Below are 25,528 nucleotides of genomic sequence, written 5' to 3'. Positions count from 1 at the left end.
GCTCATGATGTGAAAAATGTGACCATGGTAGATGTAAAATTAAATGGAAATAATAACAACAAATGTAATGTGGGATTTTCCATGACACCCTGAGGTCAAGCAGAGCTAAAGGGCCACATATGGCCCTCGGGCCTTATGTTGCTCCCAGTCTGCTTGCTCCAGCAAAAGAAAAAAATTACAAAAAAACAAAATAAAACTTAAGGTCACTCCAAATAAGTGTTTTTCTTCATCTATTCAATCTTTGAATTTAAATGGGCCTTGAATTAAACATCGCACAGTGCCAAAGAAATGGACAGCACACAGCGGCAGCAGGAGACGCTCCAGACTGAAGGGGGCGAGGCACAAACGGGCGCCTCCGTCCCTTTTTTCCCGCGCGCGCGCGTGCGTGTGCCATCGCGAGCACGAGCCATTTGGCGGGCGCAGCATCCCCGACCGCACACAGCCGCACGCAGACGCCCCGCATCCTCCGGCCCGCGTCCCACCGGACTGCTGCATCGCGTGAGCGGGAGCGGCATGAGCAGGGAGCAGTGAAGTTGGAGGTCTCGTGCGCTCCCTACTCCTCCTCGAACGCGACATCGACTCATTTTGCAAAGGACAGGAGCGATGAGGTAAGAGCTTCCGGTCGCCATGTTGCCGGTCTTTAAAGGTTTGCCCTGACGCTACGGGGAATAATTAGCCGCTATCTGCACCGGTACCGGCTGCACCATGTCCAAGCGACACCGTTTGGATTTAGGTGACGATTATTCGTCCAGCAGGAAGAGGTCGTCTGAGGGGTATGTGGCCGTCAGCGACGCCCCGGTGCGCTGCTTTTGATCGCTACAGGCGGTTTGTTGTTGTTGTTCCGGATGCTAACTAGCTATGCTAACAAAAGCAAGTCGAGCCGCTAATATCTCCGCATTGAGTTGAATTATTGTTTTACTACCACGAGCTGCACGTGGCTACTGCAGGGCGATCAGATTGTGCAGCAGCAGTTTGATAAGAGTCGTCTTTCCACCGCTCTGGTCTGCAGGTGGCTAACCACACATGCTAACTGATGCTAGCTCAAGGTTGTCATCAAATCTAAGGTCGTGGTTATTATCGTGCAAACTCAATGATCTTTCATCTCGATTTCCCCATTTGTGAAAATCATGTTTTCCCCATTGAAGATGTTATTACTCTGAAATTCAACACGGGACAGCTATTTAGCTGCAGGCTAATGTTTGTATCGTCTCGTGCTATGCTCTACAGCTCGCCTCCTGTGTCCTGCTAAACTGATATCAATCTGCTAAAACGTGCACAGTCTTAAGGTGATTGTGCATCCACAAATGCACTGAAATGAGGCTCCACGGGCCTGCAGTGAGTTGGATGCTTCAGACAGGGTCTGATCTGACAGGGCAGATATGTCACACTGAGACAAATGAGCTGTTAACTGATCATTATTCCAGTGCAGTGTGCAAACAATCAAAGCTGCTCTCTTGATATGTAACAGTCGAGGGCATCAATAAAAGATGCTAACCTTCACAGGGGCTTCTCAGCTCTTTAAAATGTCATGTCGGATTACTTTGCTTTCATCTCAAACTGCTGTGCAACCTAAGGTAGTTTTTAATGCACAACAAGTCATTAGTACACGGTTATTAATATGTTTCAGTTGTATTTCAAATGCATCAATGATGTGTTTTCAAGGTCAAAATTTTGCATGTTTCATGTTGCAGAGGAAAGGTACATTAATTCCATGCAGGAGAAAAATAATCACCCTTTTATTGCTATGTGCAGTAGTTAATGAAGTCTCAGCCTTCAGATTAAGAGTTGCTAAATTTTGCACACACTTTGATGCAAAGTTCTGAAATCTGATATATCATTGTCACATGTGGAATAAACACGTTACATTTGAAACTGTTCCTTTTAAATGGGCGGTCTAAAGTGTGGCTACATAATTAAACTTTGTCTTGAAACAAGCTACTAAAATAGCATCTATTCATGCCTTGAAATGAACAGTCCTCTGTGTTCTGCACTTCATCAGACTTCTTTTCACCACTGTCTGTAGGAATGTGCTGTAACCTTTTCATGCGATGTAAACTAAAGGAATGTGTTTGTACAGCAGGGCCTCATCCAATCTCAACCCCATGTGTCTTCTTTTCTCAGGCGTGACAGAGACCGAGACCGTGATGATCGGTGGCGTGGAAAAGACAGGGACAGAGACCGGGACCGTGATCGGGACCGCGACCGCGACAGAGACATGAAGCCACCCGTGCTACCGACACACAACCCGGCTGTAGGAAGTCTAGGCTACTATAAGCCGGCCCCCATCCAGCAGCAGATCAACCCCTTCACCAACCTGCCGCACACGCCGCGCTACTATGAGATCCTGAAGAAGCGGCTGCAGCTGCCCGTCTGGGAGTACAAGGAGAGCTTCAACGACATCCTGACCAAGAACCAGTCCTTTGTGCTGGTGGGAGAGACGGGCTCCGGGAAAACAACGCAGGTACAAACACAAAGCGGAGCAGTCATCAGTTGCAGCCACAAGCCCGAGAAGATGCTTTTCGATGCGTCGGCGTTAATGACAGCGTGAAATTCAGTGATTAAAATTGGGATAATTACATCATTAAAAGCAGGATGGAATGAAACGGTGAATTAAACAGATGATGCATTTCTCAGGAGTTTCTTTTTCGCTGTTGATTCCCACTCTGCGGTTGTTAAGTTTATTTTAAGTCCTGGAGAGAGTTGGGGTGTCTGCTTTTTTTTTTAAATAGCATGAGAGAAGATTAGAGTAAATCACTGGTTGAGCCTCGCCTTCATCCTGAGGTGAATGCAAACTATCTCCCAAAGACTTTTAAATGAAGTGGTGTAATCTTGTTAGTGCTTTCTGCCATAATGATGCTACAAGGAAGAAAAAAAACACTTATTGAGAATACAGAAGAAAGAAATGTTATTGCATACATATACACAGTGCATGCTCACCAGTAAAATAACTGTCATAGTGTTGGGCTCATTTTCCTCAGCTTAGGAGCAACTATTCACAGTTAATGCACTGGATTGATACATTTTTCTTGAAAACTGCATAGAAATCTGCTGCTAGTTGTGTCTGTTTATCTAGTTTTTAACATGTTAGTCTGCAAAGTCATGCTTAGTATATATATATATATATATATATATATATATATATATATATATACACACACACACACACACACACACACACACACACACACACACACACACACACACACATACATATTAGTGCTGTCAATTTTAATCGCGATTAATCCATTGGGGTCTGCCAATTGGGTCAAAGAAAAGAACGAGAGGATAATAGTGTTTTTCCTGACATTGGGACTGATTTATGAGGATTAGATTCTTCAATGCAATTAATCTCAACTTTAAAAAAGTTAATTGTTGACAGTTCTCCATGAATTAATCACGATTAATTGTGATCAATGCGATTAAATTGCGATCAATGCGATTAAAACTGACAGCACTAATATATATGTATATATATATATATATATTTTTATTTTTTTAAATTTTTTTTTTTGAAGAACATATTGTGTTGAAGGACACTCGTCTCATTAATACACAGGACTGCTGAAGCCAGAAATGAAGAAATAAGTGTGACTTTGGGCAGTTTGAAGCCACTTTTCTTCAGGGTTCAAATCTCAATTTAGATTCATTATTGTAAGTACGTTATAAAGACTAAGTCGAGGGCCAAACTGACTTTGATTTTCTAAAAGTACAGCCGACATTATTGAATTCACCATGATTTATAACATCAGCGTTCCTCACTGATCAGTGTCCCATCGTAAGCAGCAACGCACCACTGGTCTATTCTTTTTTTTTCTTTTTTTTTTCCTTCTTCTTTTTTGCATTATTTATACCTTCTAAACCTGATTAAAAATGGTTGGCATTGTAAAACCGCTGCGACTTGAATCCTCTAAAGCGCAGTCAATCAAAATGAAAGCTTTTCATTCAGGCGTCTCTGAGCAGGCTGTCTCTCTCTGAAGCAGGAGCGTCCCCTCAGTGGATGTGCGTGTGATTTTTGTCCATTTTCTCTCTCTGAAGTATTGTCATTGGAGCCTTTCCCCCCCCCCCCAGACACCTCAGTTTCACATCTTCTCAAAATCAGTGCAGTGAGTTATCTTTTGTGCCTCATTTTCTTTTTTTAAATACAAAAGTGTGAACAGTGTAAGGACAGAGGCAGATGCCTGCAGACACACATCCTCCAACCAGCAAACAGAAGAAAACAACTTAAGTCAATGATATTAGTGTGAGAAAGTGGTTTAACAACAATACGATATTTGTTTCAACAGAAGCAGGCAGGAAAATACTTTAAAAGCGTAACTCAAAGAGGAAAAGAGACTTGATGTGATTCGAGCCTCTGAGCTTGTGAGACACTGAAGGATATCAAACTGAAATCATGATCAAACAAAAACCTCATTCTGTTTTTTTTCTGCTGTTCATTTGACCTTTGCACCACCTAACTGATTTCCTCTTCTGCCGACCGCCCAGCAGTCGGCTCACTTCTGACATTTTTATTAGCTTTTTTTTTTTTTTTTTTCCCCACCCCATTTTTAATGCCCGAGCCGTCTGCCCTCCTCCAGATCCCTCAGTGGTGTGTGGACATGGTGCGCTCCGTGCCGGGGCCGAAGAGGGCAGTGGCCTGCACCCAGCCCAGGAGGGTGGCGGCCATGAGCGTCGCCCAGAGGGTCGCGGACGAGATGGATGTCATGCTGGGCCAGGAGGTGGGCTACTCCATCCGTTTCGAGGACTGCAGCTCGGCCAAGACTGTACTCAAGTAAGAAATATGACCTTTGAAATCCAAATATGTTGCTAAAGCTTTTTATTCATAAATACATTTTGTTCAGATATGAGTATCTCTGTTCTCTCGGCACTGACTGCACCTCCTCGGTTCCTCCAGGTACATGACCGATGGGATGCTGCTGCGGGAGGCCATGAACGACCCCCTGCTGGAGCGCTACGGCGTCATCATCCTGGACGAAGCGCACGAACGCACGCTGGCAACGGACATCCTCATGGGAGTCCTGAAAGAGGTGGTCCGCCAGAGGTCTGATCTCAAGGTAACACACACAAAAATAGCTAAAAACTGATTTTTTTTTTTTTTTTTTTGGACATTGCATTACTACTTTCCACCTCTAGATGGTGCAGTGATTCCAACAGCAGGTTCTCCCAACAGCTGCCGCCAAACTCACAAAATCGAATATATTGTCCGTTAAATGATAAATTAACGCGGCCTTGCAGATAGTTGGTTCATTTTGTCAAAGTTTATGTTTTTATCGGTCCAGTTCCAATCTCATTACTCACAGAAATGTTCCAATTAATGTGCGCGAAGCGCTGCGTTTAAGCCCTTAATGAACTTTTCCCCCCGGGCTGAGTTTGGCGACAGACAGCGGTCGTGTCGGAGTGTGACGGAGTCCTCTCGCCTGACAGCTGTCAATGACTCAGGGAAAGAGATATATCGCCGTTACGAGCAGAAATGCACATTTATTCTGCACTGCAGCAGCGGAAACATCCAGTCGTGGAGAGATATAGAGGTGGGAGGGGGCGACGGGAACACGCGGGTGGAGCGTCGGCGCAGGCAGAAGTTTTATTGGCGAGAGTGTCCCAGACATAATTCTCATAAAGCAGATGGATAATGACTAGTTGTTTGTCAGTGTGGAATCAAAGGTTAGACTGTTGTTCGCGGACTGCTAAATGAGGTCTAGGTTATTGGGAATGATCATCCACCCATGCCCCTCTATCTCCTTCATCCCTATCGCCTACCAAATTTGAAAGTTTAATTTGCCTTGATTAAGAGCAATTATGATGTGTCGCGGAGCGTAAAGCGCGATGCGGAGACGCTGGCCCCTGAAAATGTTTGAGATTGAAAATGGGAGACGCGCTTCCCATCAGAATCCTAATGCACTCTGTCTAATGGCTCTGGAGAGAACACTGTGTACCCAACCTGAGGAGCAAGGACTGTCAGATCTCGGTGTAGGTCAGTGACTTCGGCTGGAACGCCAAGTTTTACATTACGGATGAGCATCGGCACCTTTACCCTAAATTTGCATCATCGGCCGTCCCGGATAAGGTGTTGCACTCTTCATCTATCTGTCTAATCCAGCCGGCCATATTTGCTTGAGAGGAATCCTCTTCCCCGATCATCATCAAGCTATCTGACATCTGAGTGCTCACTTCATAACCACAGCCGTCATCCCCCCTCTGCTCTCCTTTTACTTTTATTTTTATCTTTTCTTTCACCTCCGTTTATGAAGACGCCGTGCCTCGCAGACTCGTTCCACTTCACCCCTTCCTCCGTCTCCTTCTCAGGTCATCGTCATGAGCGCCACGCTCGACGCCGGGAAGTTCCAGGTGTACTTCGACAGCTGCCCGCTGCTCACCATCCCCGGCCGCACGCACCCGGTGGAGATCTTCTACACCCCCGAGCCGGAGCGGGACTACCTGGAGGCGGCCATCCGCACCGTGATCCAGATCCACATGTGCGAGGAGGACGAAGGGGACGTGCTGCTCTTCCTCACCGGGCAAGAGGTAGGGTCATATTCCAAGGGATAGATTTGTTGCCTAACCAACAACTTTGTGCTCCACCAAGAAGTAAAAGTCTCCCGAACATCCAGATCGTGATAGCGACACGCCTCAAAAATGGAGCAACACGGCGATCACCAGGTGAAAAGTGGCAGAAAATGAGGTCAAATTAATCATCTGCGCTGGAGGAGTTATGAGGCTAATTTCAAACTGATGGTGATCAATGCAGCAGAGTCTTCTAATGACCGTCAGACTGATGAACAATAGTGCCGCTGAAAGCAACGTAAGAACAGAGAAGACAGAGGGAATGATGACTGACTGAGAGACCTAAAGACAGATTGAACATAACTAGAAGTGAAACTCGGCATCCCTGACGCTGACTTTAAAGCCAGTGTTGGAGATTCATGCGGCGTAACGGGCGATCTTTAAGGAGAACAACTGCGGTCCAGCATGAGCTCAGAGTACTGAGAGACACTGCTGTCTTTACAGCATCGTGTCTTCAGTCTGAGGATAAAACCCCCTGAATCAGAGAGGAAAAAAAATCCTCAATTCCTCAAACATATGAGCATTGCGAAAGTAAAGTCGTCTTACATTCAGAGTAATACAGTACAAACAAAGACATTTGAAATGGGGGGGGGGGAAAGAATCCCTTCAGCCTGGACATCAAATAAGATGGAACAAGCAGCTGTTTGGTGTTTATGGGAGTGAAAGCCATCAATAATTAATTTGATCTCATACATATCCAAAGTTAAACATGTGCATATTAATCTGATTACATAAATATGTTGCTCACACACAGCATCATGACCGCGCACACACACTCACATTCACTCACACACGTGCGCTCTTTGCACAGGAAATGATTAATCCTCAGATTGATGGATGTTAACACGGCGACTGTGCCCATTTAGGAACCACCAGGATTTGTACGGCGGGGGTGGGGGAGGGAGGGAGGGAAGGAGGGAGGGGTGGAGGTGACCGACCCAGATTCCGTCCTCTCCACAAATCTCCGAAATTAAGTCATTTATTATTAGTTTTTTTTTTTTTTTTTTCTGTCTGCCCTCCCTCCTCCTGCCCTCCCCGCAAATGTTGTCCACTGATGTGTAATGGAGGTCAGGGTCCATGCCCAAAGTGATGAATTTGGTCACAGCTGGGTGGGCGCACACACACACACACACACGCAGAAAAGCACCAACAAATGTTTCAATCTCCTGATCAGTGGGCAGGAGAAGCCTGTCGGATCCAACAGCGCCTGTGTTGCTATGATTATTCTCTCAGCACTTTGACAAAATGCTGCCAGAGACCATGCGATTACTCGCGGCGGCACGGGCGAATGTAACTGGTGAAAAATACTTCAGTCTTTCCCCACAGCGCTACTCTTAATCTCTGCGTCGTCGCCTCATTTTTCCAGCGTGAATAAGCCGAAACCCTTAATGACTCCGATCCTCCTGTCAAGCGTCGGTAAAGCATCTCCGATCCAGACAAATAATCTCATGTTATCGTTTCTCCCCTCAATCACATTTTCGCCGCCGTTTGCTGATTAGTGGTAATTATTTGTCACTCAGTGCCAGCCCGGCTGTTGTAGAACACCTACGTCAGTTTTCATTTGTCAAAGCAGGATCAATATGCAGCTTGTTGCAAACAGGATAGAGTCATTGGGGGGGGGGGGGGGGGGGGCGTTTGAAGTGGTCTCCTTGGAGGACTGGTAATTGATTTTAGATTTAGCGGTATCCCGGCTGTTCGGACGGCCAGAAACATTGATAGTCGCTCCAGCGAGTGAAGAAGGGGGAAAAAACTCTGTGTGCGTTAAAGATTTTTTTTCAATTTTTTTTTTTTTTTTTTTTTGCAGTTAGATGTAATTTGTTGATTTATATTCTACCCCCTCTGCTGTGTGTCAAGCTCAGGCATTACTGAGAGCACTCCCACGGTGAGTTCATTATCACCCCCTCCTAATTGGGTTAAAGAAGTTAATGTGTGGTAGGTCTGGCAGAGATGGTTGTTCAAAGGATGCGGCAGCACGCCCCTCAAGCGCTTCTTAACCTCTCCAGTCTCCCAGCAACTTTGATGTAGACTAATGATCGGTAGGCAGATCCATGGCGAAGCCGACGACGCTTTTTATCTGACTGTTTAATTTATAACAGACGAACGCAAAACGCGCGGGACCGCGCTCCTCTGCCTTCCTCAGGTTTTCTCTGAGATATTTCCCCCCCCTTTCCGCAAAACAAATAGAGCTGAAACACCGACTCCAAAAACAAGAAAGTCGAAACTTATCACAGCTGTCGAGCAAAGATAAGTCCTAATATTTAAGCTTCCCCCTCAGCAGCTAACATCAAAACACGAGGATTGGCGGTAGGGGGGGTGGGTGTGTGTGTGGGGGGGGCGGGGGGGGGGGGGTGTTTGCTAGTCAAGAGGAGTGCCTAAATGTGTCGGTTATTAGCTTGGCTGTAGATTGTTGCTTCTGGGGTCGCAGGGAGAGCTCGTGGACAGGTTCCCAACACTGGCCAACTGCCCCCGTGTGTGTGTGTGTGTGTGTGTGTGTGTGTGTGTACATACACACACACGCACACACACACATGCACTTTGTCTTCATGTCCCTCAGGGACAGACAGCCAGCTTGCTTCCAGCGCTTTGGCAAAGAGGTCCATTTTTTTTTTTTTTTTTTTTTTTTTTCCCCTGCCTCCATGGCAGCTGCTGCATCCAGAGGCTTGATAGGCTATTAATACTGAGGATAATTTTACCAATCCATTCAGATTTACCGTTTTCCACATGTCAGCGTGTTGATTAAGAGGCACGTGGCCATCAGCGGCGTTCGACTTAATGCAGCGAACAAGGGGGGGGGGGGGGGGGGGGGGGGGGGGGGGGGGGGGGGGGGGGGGGGGAAGGGGGGGGCTGATGACACTTCTGCGGTCCGGATGGCAAACAGGAAGCATCCCCAGCGCCGGAGTGGCCTCCACACTGCTGCAGTTCAACTCATCCAAGTTATTCTTAAACTCAAATTAAAGTCAACGCAGCTGTCCAAGTTAAAATTTCCCTTTTCATATCATTTAAAATATCACATGCTGCAGTGTGTTTTGCATACAAAGAAACTGATTGATGAGTAAAAGTGGAGTCAGTTGTGACTCTTTGTGCATGCAAGTTTGCTGCATTGCTCCCATGGGCCTGCAGGTGGTGCAACAGTATAGGCTGTGGCGCCACACGTGCAGGAGCTGCAGCTATTTGAGGATTAAATGATTGTTGTTGGGGAGAAAAAAATGAGAAAACGGTTCTTAACGGTGGGAAATACTTGGAAATGAAACGCTTTTGCGGGCCGTTTTAGGCTCGACCAGAAGCTAAAAATCTCCAGTAATAAAAATTGGAAACCGTGTATGGGAATTTGTATAGAGGTGGGTTCCTTTGCCTGTGGATGATGTTGACATATTTAATACATTTAATATTGTAGTCTAATAGGTCTTTAGAGAACAGACCCCAGCCCCGCGCTTCACTATCGCGCTTCCTTATTCATGCTGCTACTCAGGGCCTCTGTCTGTCTGCCAGCCCACCGGCTCTAGAACGTTCAGCTTCACTAAACTGATCTGCCATGATTTGCCGCTGGTTATGCATCAGTGCTGCAGTCTCATATCACATTCCCCTCTACAATACTGCACTGTGGAATAATGAACCCCGTTTGAGTCTGTCTGGCTTTGCGCGCGAGCGCGCGTATACGTGCATGTGGTTGTGCACGCGCCCCTCTTCCGAGCGTGGGCGTCCATGTTTTCCATGATTGCTGCATTTGACAACAGAGCCACAGGGAGCTCAGCAAAGCATACTGCAGTCCAGGTTTAATTTCCTCCGTCAGATGGAGTGATAGTTAGAACAAATGTACTGTAGCAGGGAGCCTCGGTTTCCCCCGGCCGCCTCCTCTCTTCCTTCCACTATCGTCTAGATTCGCCGCCATTGTTCATCCAGGTGTTGTTGTTGTTCCGAACCCCGTTTCGATCTCCCATGTTTGCATTCAGAAAAGTGGCGCCCGGATTAATTGTCGGCCTTCCGTCTCTCAGGAAATCGACGAAGCCTGCAAGCGGATCAAGAGGGAGGTGGACGACCTGGGGCCCGACGTCGGCGATATCAAAATCATCCCGCTGTATTCCACGCTGCCTCCGCAGCAGCAGCAGAGGATCTTCGAGCCACCCCCGCCCAATAAACCAAACGGCGCCATCGGACGAAAGGTATAGCCGCCCCATTGCTATAAAAACCCTCAGTGGGGGGAGGCCGAAGCGGGGAGTTTGAGGGAGTGGGTACGGGAAGAGTGATTGAGTGTGGTTGGTGTGGAAAGACCAGATGGGGAAATAAGGTAGGTAAAATAAGAGAGCTGGAAGGTAGGGACCGAAACTTTTTTCCCCCCCTCTCAGCTTTAGCGCAGAACTGACTCACACAACATATGCTGCTTTTGTCAGCATGCGATTCTCTGCTCTAAATTATAACTGGGGTATTACTCACGCCCTCTGAGCCTGAGGAAAGTACTGCATTCTCAGTCATTTTTATCTTTCCACTAAATTTGCAAAAGCCCCGCTGCTACTCAAAGACGCGTCCTCAGACCTCTGCCTTCTAAAACCACGTCCACAACGCTGGGACTTTTCTCCCCACAGTCTTGTTCAGTCACTTCATCCAGGAGGAGTACGCCGTCCTCTCGTTGATACCGCCACGGAAATGTTCGTCTCTTTTGTGTGACAGCTCCCATTCAGAAGGGCTCGCCAGCTGAGTAGCGGCACCACCTGCACCGCCGCGCTGCTGGCCGGCGATCTGACAGGATATCGGAATATCATCGCTGCCAGCGAACGAGCAAACGTTCACCCCCGGCATCTGATAGGGGACGGTGTTGATGAATGACTCATTGCTACGGCCCCTCTAATTGAGGCCGATCAGGCTCGCGTATGAGCAGCGAGAATATTTATGGGCTGTCAAAGTTAAACACATTGGGATATTGTAAAAAAAAAAAAAAAAAATGCTCAATTCAACCTTGATTTGGCAGAGCTTTTTCAGAGATTCACCAGCATATCAGACCAACAATTCCTGAAATTTTCAGTTGATTGATGCCATATTGTCGTGCTCATGATTAAAATGGCCTTAAAGATGATGCTCGTTGTGTGACAACAACTAATTAAAACAGGGATCTGATTGAAGTGCTCCATATAAGCGCTCCCATGTGATTAGAGTGGCCCCATTCGATTGAAGTGACAGTCTGACAGAAGGTGATCTAACCAGGCTGATGATCTGATCGGAGTCCATGTAAACGGCACACTGGATTATAGCCCACGTCTTATTTACATCTCTTCACTTCATGGCATTTCAAGCACAGAGTCTTGTGATGATTGATGGCGAGACGATGGTATTTTCAACAGATGATCATCTTGAATGGGCCACATTGATTTAAATGTTAAAATTAGCCCGTATGGAAAAAAAAAATGTCACCTTTATTTTAGTATGTTTGGAAAAAGTCCCCGCCCCCTCTCAATCCCATAAAAACAGAATTCATCATGGTGAAAACATCACATCGTGTGTATTCCAGCTGACCCAGCGGCCCGTGTGTGTGTGCTGTTCAGGCTTAAGAGGCTCTACTTTCTCCGTATTTTGATTATCTGTTGTTGGACGAGATCCTCACGAGTTCAAATATCATTGCCAGTGTTTACTTATGCTGTTTAAGGGGATGTTTACATGAGACGCGGTCCTGATTGCCTCGGGACGGGCTTTAATAATACGTTGCTTCGGCAATGATGTCTGTTTGGCCGCGTGCACGAATGGGCTCGTCCGAGGACTTACAGCAGATCCTGGTCTTTCATCGACTTCTCAACCATCTTCCCTCAGCATCTCCATGAACTCTCATACAGAACATGGAGTCAGTTAAGTGGTCTGAACTTTGAGCTTTAGAACGGCTCGTTTTATCTCCCCCCTCCCGCTCGCTTGGAGATCGATTTATCAGGCGCTTGTTGAATCGGTCGAGGTGGCGTCGAAAGTTGCCGCGCTCAAAGTAAATGCGTTTCCCCTCCGTGACTGACTGAGCGACTCATCAAGTGAAAAATGCAGAGATGTCATCCGAGCCAGCCCAAGAGGAAGTAGTGAAAAAGAATTAAGGTTCGCCACATCTGCCACTATGCATGCTAACGACTGCATTAGGCACCCCTCAATTAACATAAAGCACCAGCTCCTCATTGCTCTATTTCTGCAGCAGAAGCCGTGGATCTTCCATTTTTGAACCATTTTATCATTTAAAGCCGTGGCAGGAATTGACTAATTACAAACAAAAGACTATAATCCCGCTTGCTTTTTCCGCCGTCGCCGAGATTGCTTCTAATAAATGTTCTGTGACGGGGTTTTGGGGGATTGTTTTTAGCATTGTCATGTTTGAATTATTCCGTCAAACGTCACCTGTAATGCCGCCACGCATCCATTTCAGCGATCCTTTTAAAGTGGGTGCGTCGACGCCGCTCGAGGCATCTTCCTCCTCCTCCTCCTCCTCCCCCAGCGAGGGGAAGGCTTTATTTGTCAACAAGACTGCATTTCCCAGCAGGGAATGTAAAAAATGGGCCCGCGTTAGCTATAGTTCTTGCTCTCCTGCAGGTAATAACCCAGAAATAACATGCAGAGATGATGCTCTAATGATATTACTGATGAAGAAGCCAGGATTATCCAGTGCGGCAACAGACTGGAAGGAGCCAGCCTGCGTTCAGCGTAATGGCCCCAGCCCAGATAATCCTTCAGAATCAATGCAGTCAATGAGGCCACCCATATGATCATGAAATGTGAGAGGGTGTCATGTGCGGCATCTGCCGAAGCTCCGACCGCGTCCCGACACGCAGCGCGGCGGCGGCAGCCTCCCCCGACTCCATCTTTTAACCGGACTTTGAAGCATTCCGTGCCTTTCATCCCTTGCTGGGCGTTTGCTCGCTGGCATATCGTGTCTGTCAGGAGACACAGTCGAATACTCCCATTTTTTTTTTCTTTTTTTTCTTCTTTTTTTTTTTTTGGGTGGGGGGAGAGCCAACTAATTTTAATTCCAGGCTGCCACGGTTGGTAATTGGTTTCACAATGATGTGACTCCTCGCCCGCTGATGGTCCTTTTACGCTGCAGGAACAACCCACCAGCTGGGGCTTCCCTTTAACTTAACTTTTAGGAACCTTTTGAGGCTTAGTTACAAGATTTATCCTCCAGTTTCCACCGTTTTCTGCAGTCCAGGATAGAACTTTGTTGTACTTTTGAGGTTGTTCCGTGAAATACTTTGATTCTGCTCTAGTTATTTCTATTCCTGGTACTCCTCTCACAAATTGTTGTCTTCCAAATGATTCATTCTCCTTCCTTCAAAACTTTTCCTGTTTTACACAGACAAATGATCGTTTCTGTTTGATCTTTATATCGTTTGATAGTTTCAGTGACGATTGTTTGCATCTACTTGACACATTATCTCTGCCAGCATTGGCAGAATCTCCCGAAACACAGATCTTTGGTTGGAAATGTAGTCGTCTAAAAAGCGAGCTTTAGAGAATTTCAGAAAAACATGAGAATCCAAGCAAACGGCTCCCGATCAATCCCAGCAGTGGAAATGGACTGCTATGGGTGTCTTCATATTGCTATGGGCGCCAACATATTGCGTTTCGGCACCGACAGGCCAATGCAGGCATCCAGAATAGCAACCTGGTGACAAGTAAGACAAATGAATTCAAATGTGTCGTGATCAGCCAGAAGGACTCGGTAAAATGCCAATAAACAGCATGGCGTATATCACGAGCAGACATACACAGGGCAGAGGACGGTCTTCTCAACCCCGGGCGGAGCAGTAAACAGTCTGCCGTTCGTTAGGCTGCCTGTCTTACGAGTCTGAATCAGACTTCTCCCACCATGCCAGGTATAAACCATCATTTTTAATATTCATCCCCGTCATATGAAGCCCGCTGCCTCATTTGGATGGAGTGTAAAAGATGAAGCTGCGTCTCACACCCAAAATTACAAAGCTTTAAGAAGGTTTTACAGCCTGAATTAAAGCAAACCCCTTTTTTTTTTAAATGTATTTATTTCTTTTGCATATGCTCTCCTCTGACAAAACCGTTCCATTGATTCATGCCTTAATTCTTTTTAAACGGAGCTCTCAAAGCCACTTGCTGATAATGCTTGTACTTCTTTTTATTTTAATATATATAATCTCCACGAGTGGGGAAAAAAACACACACAGTATGTTTACTTTATGAGCTATTTTTTTACCCTTGAACCAAACCAGTTGGTCTTGTCTTTTTTGATCAGCTGTCTATGAAATCACGGCGTGCTCAGTCACATTTCGATAACTTGTCAGGTGTGACTGCCGGATCATCTCCGCTCCAGCATTTACCACCATCTCCCCTTCATTTGGCGACTTGAATACTAAAGGGAGCGCTTCTTTCTACAAGTGAATTACCGGAGGTCAAGGGCTGAATGAGAGGGGAAAGGCCCTCCCCGGCATTAATAACTAAACAGCCCAGCATTCTCAGGGCGGAGAGAAATCCTCGCCTAAAAGGTGGGATTTAAAAGTCTCCGAGGCTCACAGCTTGAAGACAGCCGAAGAGGCACGGCTACAAAGGAAGTGTGTCAAGTGTGCGAAATTGCTTCTGTGGACCTGTATCAGCAAAGACTACAGAGCGCTGTGTATTATGCTTACCGTTTCAACAAGAAGGCGAGCCGCAGCCGCCGGACGGCCGCGCAGGTCGGGCCCACGGCTCTTCGCTCGTCGCGGAACATGTCGAGCTCGCGAGCGACGAATAGATTTTCAAAGTGTGGTAAGGAATTTTTCCAAAGCGCCCACGCACTTATTAAGCTATGACGCCGGAGTAGCAGTTGCCAGTAGAGTGGGCCGCGACCCGGCTGCCGCGGCTCCAAGTGCCTCGATGCGTCGGAAGGGTCTCTGCGTCTAGTCAGCCGCCGCCGCCGAGAGGAGAAATCACCCGAGCAGCGGTCAGGGTTCACACGGGAGCAGCTGCACATTTGCATTACCCCTCTTTCCTTTTCTTTCGCCCTTCATTTTTGTATACGCTGACAGCAATTGACCCACAGGGTGGCGTGACTCAATCGATTTGCGAGGTTCTTTCTCTCTTTTTTTTTCTTTTTTGGTTTGTTTTCCTCTTTGATGCAGCTGTCATTTCGCAGTCATTCTTTGCTCCGGGGTACAATTTCGATAGAGGATCAGAGAATGGAAGATGATGCACTTTCGCTGCTTCCACACTTGTGTTCCTTCACAACAAGCCGCTCTCCACTTGTTTTATCCTTCAAACGTTTGTCCTCTCCGTTCACTAGTTTCTATTTATGATAACAGAAATTAATGATTGCATTATGTGGCCTTAAATCATGCATATTTTCAAATAATAATGAGGCTTTTACATCATCTTGACTGGAAATGCTGAGATAATTCTCCATTGATCAGGTCACCAGGTTGAAAAATACTGCAGTTTGGTGTTGGTGTTTGTAATGTTTGCTGTTCCATTTGCATCTGGCGGTTTGAAGCACCGGCTTTGCATTTCAGAAAGTGAGAGCCAATCAGCAGCAATGAGCCACGCACAGTTGGCATGTCTGCTCTGTTCCAAATATCCAGAGACACGGACTGGATTCACATGAGGGATTTTTACAGCAGAGCTCATTTGAGGGAGAGGGAAAGTTTTTGGACGGAGGCAGCCTCCATTGTTGAGCTCTCAGCGTGCTGAAAAAGCAGGCCACCTAAAAGGAACCATTAAATCAACAATCTTCTGTGGTTTTGAAAAGCGTTGCTCGAGAGGGAAGCTGACATCTCGACAAAGTGAGTAACACACTGAGGACAATCAGATTGGAATCTCCAACCGCACACACACACACACACCGAAAACCCAAGATGTAATGCGGTTCGACGGGACACGAAGGCAGAAACACACTAATGCCACATTGGAAGAGATTGAAGAAGCTTGTGGCGCCACCTCATTGAGTTTTATTAAACAGTTTTGTGATATTTTGACACACTTCTTTTGCTGCATGTCAGAAATGTTTTTGCAAACTGGAAATCCACATTCAGATTCTCTGAAGAGCAGATCCACATATACCTCGGAGAGTGACCCTCGATCCTGCAGAGATCACCTGGCTGCCATCTGCCACACCGTTGCCATATATGACATTATCCCAAAGTGCATTGATGCTGTAGAAATGCTCTGTGGTCTTGTTGGTCGTCCACCCATCCACACACACACGCACGCACACACACACACACACACACACACACCCCGGGAGGATCATTTCTTCACTCACGTGTTCTCATTTCCACAGGTCGTCGTGTCAACAAACATTGCCGAGACGTCCCTGACCATCGACGGCGTGGTGTTTGTAATTGATCCGGGATTTGCCAAGCAAAAGGTTAGCCTCCCTCCCCTCGCCAGCCCCAGCCGCCCCCCCCCCCCCCCCCCCCCCCCCTCCCCCCACCCCCATCTTCTCCCACCACTCTTTATCTGCTGCGATCATCTGCGTCTGTTGCCTGAGAATCCCCAGATAAACACAGCAGTGCACACCTGACAGCGGCAAAGATGGAAAAGCCGGTTATTTATTCCTCTGACATTTCGCCAGCCTGGAGCCAAGTCATACACATGGCTCAAAAACACACGCATGGATTGTGTCAACGGGTTATTGTACATGTATTTGTAAAAGATTCTGGATGTGGGTATTTGCTTAACTCCTTAATTTGACCTATGCTTTTTTTTTCTCCTCCCAGGTTTATAACCCACGTATCCGGGTGGAATCCCTCTTGGTCACGGCCATCAGCAAGGCCTCGGCCCAGCAGAGGGCGGGCCGCGCCGGCCGAACGCGCCCGGGGAAGTGTTTCCGCCTCTACACGGAGAAAGCTTACAAGACAGAAATGCAGGTAGGAAACGACGCGCTGTGAAATGTTCCTTTTAAAAAAAAAAAAAAAAAACCTCTACGAGGTGTAAACACATGATTGATTCTCATATCTTACACTCTGCAATGCCACGAGCACTTTGTATTCCCCCAGAGCAGCCTTGGAGCTGGAAGAGTATTTCTGTTATGCAATATTTGTTCTCAGAACTCCTTGATTCCCGCTTCAGCCGAATTAGAATTCCAGGAGCCGCGTGCTGAAGCACACCCCCCTTCCCACTCTTCCTCGTAGCCCACGTTAAAGACGCAGCCGCCCCTGTGAAAAATGGACCCGTGAACACGTAGTTCCTCACGATACGGGGCTAATTCTTTCACATCACGCCGAGTGGCTGAGAGCATTTTTAAGCAAGTTAAATAGCCCTTCAAATGCCCTGGACTCCCAGTCCCCGTCGAGGTTGACACATGAGTGATGCATGAGTAGATAATAGGCAGCCTGACTAATTCATTTGCAATTGTTCCTCGGGCCCCGACTGTACGTCTCGGCCGGCACAGGACAACACATACCCAGAGATCCTGCGGTCTAATCTGGGCTCTGTGGTGCTGCAGCTGAAGAAGCTGGGGATTGATGACCTGGTACACTTTGACTTCATGGATCCGCCAGGTCAGTATGAAAATCCAGCTTTTCGTCAGTTTTTCTTTGCACTCAAAGTTCCAAATGTGTGATGGGTGGAGTCAACTTTCTCTGTTGGTTAATTTAATGCCTCAACTTGTGTCGCTCTCAGGAGGGTGTGGAGACCACCCCTCCTTTCCCTATCTTTAACCTCCCCCCTCTCCCTTCACCACCCCCCCCTTTTTTTTTTTTTTCCCGCCATAATATAGTTTTCATCTCACCTCTGAGATTAAACCCATCTCTCCCCGTCCGCTGTGGCAAACGCCATTTTGAGAATGAAATTGGTTACATCAATAGCAGTGCTATCACCTTGGCTATTGCCTTCCCTTTTATATTCCTCCAGCGAAACGTGACTGACCTCCGCCGCCGCCCCCCACATTTCTCACAAAACGCCGGGGTCTACGTCAACATATGGGACCGGCCTCGCCGGCGCCGTCTAACTGGGAGTAGTGGGGCGGAGGAAAAGAGGCGGATTACCTTTTTATTTATTTGATCCGCCGGTGGCAGAGGGTTTTCTCCTAAGTAGGTCCTGAGGAGCCCGGAGGCGGCGGCGGCGGCGAGTTGGGCGCAACAGATGAAGTCAGATTTTCAGTTCCCAGACAGGTTTTATAACGTCGCTTTACAGTGGATCAGGTCTGATATGCTGTGTCAAAAGGCCCGCCTCTGAGAGAATGGACAGGTCAAGCAAGTGTCTGAGGAGAGCCGAGCAGCAGACGAAACAATAGCATCACTCGAGTCCTGGGATTTCATTTTTGTCTCTTGTGCTGTTTCATGTGTTTCTTTATCCTTTTTAACCAGGTTTCAAACGTGGACTCACAAGCTGGACATAGATTCCGTGCCATTTCTTGCTGTGTAAACTGTTGTTGAAGACATATATGCTGAATTTGAGTCCAGGCAATAGTCCCCCCCGACGGTCGGAGTCTTGAACACCGGTGGCTTTTTCCATTTGAGCTTGTCCATAATGCTAAATGGAACCTTGATTTTCCTCTTACCGCGAAACGTCCGAATATCTCGTTTATTTCTCTCTCTCTCTCTCTCTGCCCGGCCACTCCCGGCCCGCTAAACACAGCGGCGGCGGCGTGAGCCAGACAGCCAAATAGAAAATCCAAAAGAAATCAGTAGCGATTTACACAAGGACTTGCCGGGGCTGGGATTCATTTTGCTGGTGACATTTCCAAAGAAGTACCTTTCGAAGCCAATGCGGTTTAATGTACCTTTAGCCTTTCGTCTCATTGATTTGGCCCTTGGTTAATATATCGGATTCTTGTGTGTTGAGGCAGTCAATACTTACTTTCTGATGAGTTGCGTCGGGTATAGATTGAATTTCCACACTGGTTCATCATGCTAGCAGTACTTGGAAATCAGATTTTCACCTTTTGTTCAGCCCTGCACGAGCCACTGGTGTGGTAAGTAATGCGGCCGGCGCTCACTTTGTGTATTAGAAAAATAGTAGCTCTGATGGCCCAAATCAATATTTGTTAATCATAAAAAAAGGAAGAAGAAGAAGAAGAAGGAGGAAAAAAGAAAAAGAAGCCTCCCCGCTGTTTGAAATTGAATTCTATGGGAGCGTTTGAAAGAAATGAAAGTGAGCGAGCGAGCGCCGCCGCCGCCGGAGAGCTCGGAGCTAATTTTCAGTTAACATGCAACTGGTCATTAGGCTTCAGCTCTCGGGAGCCAAAGGTCAATAATTGCATCTGGAGGAAAAATCTTTTAACCAAACGGTGGAAGCCTTTTGTGTTGAAGCATTAAGTAGAAAGTTCCCCTGTAATTGCATTAGTTGTTTAGGATTGCCTGAGAGGAGGATGAAAAATGAGCTCTGCCATGATTACTTCTCCACTAAGTTGCTGTCTAGCGTAACTCCTGCCATCTCGCGCACACACACACACACACACACACACACACACACACACACACACATGCACGCACGCACGCCGGGCGCCTTCTCATTTTGATTCACCTCATGCTCCCTGCCACCAAACCCACTAACAGCTTCCCTTTGTTTGAGTGTTTGTGTCTTTTCTTAACTCGCATTCCCGACTACAGCAGGTGAGGGAGCGCCGCTCGGCTGCTTCTCACACTCTTTATGCTCTCCCGGTCACTCGGGCGACTGAGACAAACAATAAAGTGTTTTTCTTGGCCGGCAACGGCCGGAAGACGTCACATAAAATTCAAATTCTTTGGGAGACGACGGCGTTCGGAATTTTTCAGATCTGAATGTTTTCGTTCGCTTTGGAAATTCTGATTCCAGCACTCATGTTTGCAAATGCGAGCGAGCGGCAACGCGCTCTGATCCGGATTTGATTAAATAACAAAAGGACAAAACAAACCTAAGGCTTAATTTAAAAATCCTTCAGGCAATTGTAACATCAGCTTGATTTTAAGCTATAAAGTGCAGCCTAATCTGGTGTTGTTTACCCCCTGAAAAATACACGTTAACGCCGAGTGATTGCTTTGTTCCTTTTGTTGTTGCCTTTGGTTTTTGTTTGTTTTTTTTTTCCCCCCTCCACCAAATTTCACCAGCGCGATGTTTTTATTTTCATGATCACGACAGTGATAGCTCGGCCTCCTGATAGAATCATAAACCTCCGTCGAATTTATGGCGGAGGAGCGCTGGAGCCGTTCCCAGCCGACTGTAGGCGAAGGCAGGGTTCGCCCTGGATATCTCATTATTATATATTATATATGCTTCAGCCCACGACGCCCACGCCGCAGCCTTTTCCTGCCAGGTGGAGAGCTGCTAATTGACACATCACAGTGTTCATTATACCACTTAGTTCAGTTTTATACAAAATGGCAAGACTTTTTTTTTATGTGGTGCACTGAATATTTGTTCTTTTAACACCAACATGTTTAAAAAAAAATGCTCCAATCGAAACGGATTTGAATAAAGAGGCAACAAGTAAATGGAAGAGTGACCGTTTTGCAAATTGTCAGTATCGGCCATCTGTGTGGAAGGTTTTTTTTTTTTTTTTTTTTTAAACGGCCCGTCTCTCCCGCGCAGCCCCAGAGACCCTCATGCGAGCCCTGGAGCTGCTGAACTACCTGGCGGCGCTCAACGACGACGGCGACCTGACGGAGCTGGGCTCCATGATGGCGGAGTTCCCCCTGGACCCCCAGCTGGCCAAGATGGTCATCGCCAGCTGCGAGTTCAACTGCTCCAACGAGATCCTCTCCATCACCGCCATGCTGTCAGGTAACGCCGGGCGAGCCGCTCCTTCTGCCATTTCTCCCCCCCCCCCACATGCTCATGGATCACGCTTCAGAAATGACCGGCAGAGCAGACGAACGCGCCGATTGTGTTCTCTCACAGATTTAACTTCTGATTCGGGTGGAAAAAAAACAATCCCGAGTCGACTCAGAATGAGTGTGATGTCTACTTACTGAACTTCGCTACGAGGCGAGCGGAGGATAAAGTCCACGGTGTCAGCTGTTATTTGTGAAGACGACCGGGGGGGGGGGTTCATGTCTGTACAGAATGTATAGGTGTAGCTGGAGCAGCAGCAGCGTGCTACAGCAGTAATTGCACTTTGGGCTTGCCAAAGCAGAATGCTGCTCATTGAGATGAATCCTGACGCCTTTGAAGGGAGCGCGAGGGTCTTTGAGAGCGGGGGGGAAATGGATTTAACTAGCCGCCCGGACGTGGCGCGCACTTAAAGCAGGTGTTTCAGGATGGCAGGGTTTTTTTTGTTTTTTTTGTTTTTTTTTTTGCTGAGTTCATTAGAGTAAAGCAGCAAAAAAAAAAAGAAAAAAAAGTACACCTGAGAAACGGTCCCGCCGCGGCAGCCAACCATGAGGCTCAATAAACCCGGATTTTTACCCATTAAAGCCACAATCGAGCTGCTTTGACGTTAAGCAATTCAGGGCAGGTTGGCCGCGGGGAGGGGGGGGGGGGCTAGCGCCGGCGTCACGTTTTCAGCTCCTTTAGCAGATCAGGACAGAGAAATCAGTCTCTTTGACCCTCCGCTCCGTTCTCCCATCAACACTTGGCAATGCAGTGTGCCTCCCTTGAGCGGAGGCCTTGTTCCTCTCTGTGGGATTTGCTTAACTTATCCCTATGGGCGGCTGTGTTGGGGCCTATACCAACCTTGTTTAGTCCCACAGTGCTTCGTCCGACCCACCGAGGCCAAGAAGGTGGCCGACGAGTCCAAGATGCGCTTCGCCCACATCGACGGAGACCACCTGACGCTGCTCAACGTCTACCACGCCTTCAAGCAAAGTGAGGGGCCAGTCGGCGCACGCGCCTTTCTCCCCGAATGCTCTTTCGCATTGCTCCTAAAACTCTGCGTTGCTCCACCCTAGACCACGACTCCACTCAGTGGTGCTACGACAACTTCGTCAACTACCGCTCGCTGATGTCGGCTGACAACGTGCGACAGCAGCTGTCCAGGATCATGGACCGCTTCAGCCTGCCGCGCAAGAGCACCGAGTTCAACAGCCGAGACTACTACATCAACATCCGCCGGGCGCTGGTCACGGGCTTTTTCATGCAGGTCGGTGTCCGTGACGCTCACCGGCGTGTAACTTTCACTACCGCGCTGCTTAAATGCGTGATTCATTTATTCATTTTTCCTGCGTTCTCAAAATGAACACATGTCAGAAAAGCATATTGATGGAAAAACCAAATTAGATCTAATGGTGGGAAAACAAGTATAAATGGAACTCTTTAACCGTCATCGCTCGGCGGGATCACAGCGTTTTTGTGATGTTTGTTGTTGCAGCTATAAATCAAAAGCGCTAAGCCGGCCCATTCAGTCTATCGCTGCATTGTTTTCAGCGTCGACCCTACATTTTCTCGTTATTTCTGTTTGGTGCATTTCATATCTGAGTAAGCACCGTCTTCAGATCCAGCTCCGCAGCTAATCCCATCCTCCTTGAAGTTTGCCCTTGTTGAGTTTGAACATTCAAGAGAGGGGGGGAAAAAAAAAAAAAAGTATTTTTCTGCAGACGCCTGTTCAAACTGAAAATAAAGCTGAGGCCCGCCTTTTAGAATAAACGCACGCACACACTGAGCGCACACTCGCGCACCTCCGTTTTAAACACACAACAAGAAAACAAATCAATTTGTTTCTCGCTCAAGAGGAAACAAATGGCAGTTTTTTTGCGAGGAGCCATTTTCGGGGCTACCTGAAAACAAGCAGCCTGACAAGATGAATTATGGCGTTAATATTTAAATATTTGTCAACATTAACCTTTATCTCGGGAGACAAATTTGCAGCTCATGTTGGAGCATTCGCAGGGTTCGAGATCATGTCTTTGTTTGGAAAGGCCTTTATTGAGACTGATTGCCCTGGTTAATCACGGCCGCCGGCGCCGCTCGACCAAGTGGGGGGGAAATCACTCACCGGCCTGTTCGGGGTTTGTGTCGAGTGCCACGCTACTTTTTATCAAGGCAATAATAATTTAGCGGCGGGATTTTTTTTGTTTTTTTGCCGGGTCTGTATGGTTTAGATATGAGATGGATTTAAATCAAGGGCCCCTTTCTTGTCTTGCGTTTCTCTTTGATCGCCCTCTCTCTCTCTCCTCCGTGAGCAGATCGCCCACCTGGAGCGCACCGGCCATTACCTGACGGTGAAGGACAACCAGGTGGTGCAGCTGCACCCGTCCACTGTGCTGGACCACAAGCCCGAGTGGGTGCTGTACAACGAGTTCGTCCTCACCACCAAGAACTACATCCGCACCTGCACGGACATCAAGCCGGAGTGGTGAGTCTCAGCCGGAGCGTTCCGGACCTTCTTTGAGTCGGGGTGAAAGTTTTCAGTGTTCCTCAGAAGAAGAAGAAGAAAAAAAAAAAACCTCGGCATGAAAGCACCCCGAGTCGTACCCGAGCATAAGTCGCATCTGTCAAAAAAGCGCCTCATAAAAGACATTTTATTTTAACGCGCGGCGCGGATGATCCTCAGCCAGCAGCAGCTGTTCCAGAACCATCTGTGAATTTGTTCCTTCGGCTCCGATCGTCGTGCTTTTAGCCCGCGATTAGCCTTCTGCGCTCCGTCGCGAGTCCCTCACGAGTTTCTCTGACACCCCAAACTTTTTTTCTGATGCTCCGTTTTGCTTTTCCTGCCGCGCCTCTTTAATTCAAACCTTTTTTGTTTTTAATTGAATACGCTCGTAATGGAGGTTCAGCATGCCGTCGTCATATGGCACGAGGATTTCTTCTTCCTTTTTATTTTATTTTTTTTTATTCTTTTTGTGACTAATGTTTACTTGCTCTTCCTCCCTCTCCTCCCAGGCTGGTGAAGATTGCCCCGCAGTACTACGAGATGAGTAACTTCCCCCAGTGTGAAGCAAAGCGGCAGCTGGAGCGCATCGTGGCGAAGCTCTCGTCCAAGGAGTACACTCAGTACTGAGATGGCCTTCGCACGTGCTGCAGCAGCGTCCTCTCCTCCTCTTCAAGAGCAAATCTGAACTCATTTCATTGTTTTGTTGTTTTTTTTTTACGTTTTTTTTAAAGCCAACCCAATTTTGAATTCTACTTTTTGTGTTGCTAGACATGAAAGAATGGTATTTATTAGGATTTACCTGTCTTCTGTCTGAAGCATGACACTTCATGTAAATTTCCACATTCCAGGATCCTTTTTTTTTTCTCTCTCTCTCTCTGTCAAATTGCTTTGCTGTTGTTTGACTCATTCCATTAAAACAGCAGTTCTGTACAGGAAAAAGGCTTTTGATCAAATGTAATTTATACTGTATTTTGATGCAGGCGTAATGAAATGTGCTCTTGTCATGGAGACGCTAAGAGGGGCTCTCTGGTCAAACTCCCTGTCAACTTGTTCAACTTAATAAAAGTGACTTTGTTATAAAACATTTTTTTTCTTCTCCCCCCTCCTGCCGTCAGCATTAAAATGACAGCATAAGCTGTACATAAACTTCTCGCTTAACCCTCGCGCGCACGCGCGCACCGAGCAATCGCGTTCTGACCTGGCAAATCCCGGCCCGATTCCCCGGCTCTTCGGGGAAGTTAAATCTTCTTACCGGGATATTGATAGCTTCAGAAACAGTTGGAGTGAGGGGGAATGTTAATTACAAATGTTTCGGAGCGAGATCAGTGTGAAATCCCCGCTGTGCCGGAGCCCGTCCTGGCTGCGCCGCTTTGTGCACGGGTTTCAGTTTTTTTTATTACGTGAACTGCCCAAACTCTGGAAAAAATCCTTGTAATTTGACACCAGCGTCACCGTCCTGTGCGTTGAGCAGATGAGCCGCTCCGTGCGTTCACGTGGGACTTTTTATTTTTCCTGCTCTGCTCTGTTCGACGTCTCAGCTTAACGTCAATTATGAGGGAATATACATAACACTGAACTCAGAATAGAGGCAGAAATGAGCTGGTAAGCGTTTTTCCACAATCTCTGTAGTGTCTGGATGTAGGCAGGCAGAGATACCAGACCTGCTATGGGAGTTTTAAATTAAGTCTGCAGATTGTGTAATATGCCAAGTCAGGAAATTAGCATGTGCGCTTCAATATTTTTTGGACTGTTGGGAGACAAGTTTTTAAGTGGATGGCC

The 25,528-nt window shown here is 47.2% G+C and overlaps 1 protein-coding gene across 3 annotated transcripts; it reads left to right on the top strand.

The window, feature by feature from the left end:
* The first annotated feature begins 416 nt into the window (after nucleotides 1-416).
* On the top strand, nucleotides 417-24,767 carry dhx15 (DEAH (Asp-Glu-Ala-His) box helicase 15). Of its 3 annotated transcripts, none has more exons than XM_030085633.1 (14): nucleotides 417-608; nucleotides 2,122-2,461; nucleotides 4,575-4,768; nucleotides 4,892-5,051; nucleotides 6,301-6,519; nucleotides 10,551-10,718; nucleotides 16,799-16,885; nucleotides 17,238-17,387; nucleotides 17,912-18,020; nucleotides 21,031-21,222; nucleotides 22,123-22,245; nucleotides 22,329-22,519; nucleotides 23,562-23,731; nucleotides 24,259-24,767. In XM_030085633.1, exons 1-14 carry the CDS (start codon nucleotides 604-606, stop codon nucleotides 24,374-24,376), a joined length of 2,226 nt encoding a protein of 741 aa, XP_029941493.1. In that variant the 5' UTR covers nucleotides 417-603; the 3' UTR covers nucleotides 24,377-24,767. The 3 variants fall into 3 exon arrangements, 2 of the variants coding, with proteins under 2 accessions (XP_029941493.1, XP_029941486.1); XM_030085626.1 differs by lacking the exon at nucleotides 417-608 and adding an exon at nucleotides 636-773; XR_003930671.1 differs by lacking the exons at nucleotides 417-608; nucleotides 24,259-24,767 and adding an exon at nucleotides 636-773 and having other exon boundaries at nucleotides 22,131-22,245; nucleotides 23,562-23,717.
* Nucleotides 24,768-25,528: the final 761 nt, after the last annotated feature.

This window comes from Salarias fasciatus, chromosome 3 (genome assembly GCF_902148845.1).
Source record: "Salarias fasciatus chromosome 3, fSalaFa1.1, whole genome shotgun sequence".
Lineage (NCBI taxonomy): Eukaryota > Metazoa > Chordata > Actinopteri > Blenniiformes > Blenniidae > Salarias > Salarias fasciatus.
Note: the sequence above shows the minus strand (reverse complement) of the source record. Positions and strands in the feature narration are given on the sequence as shown.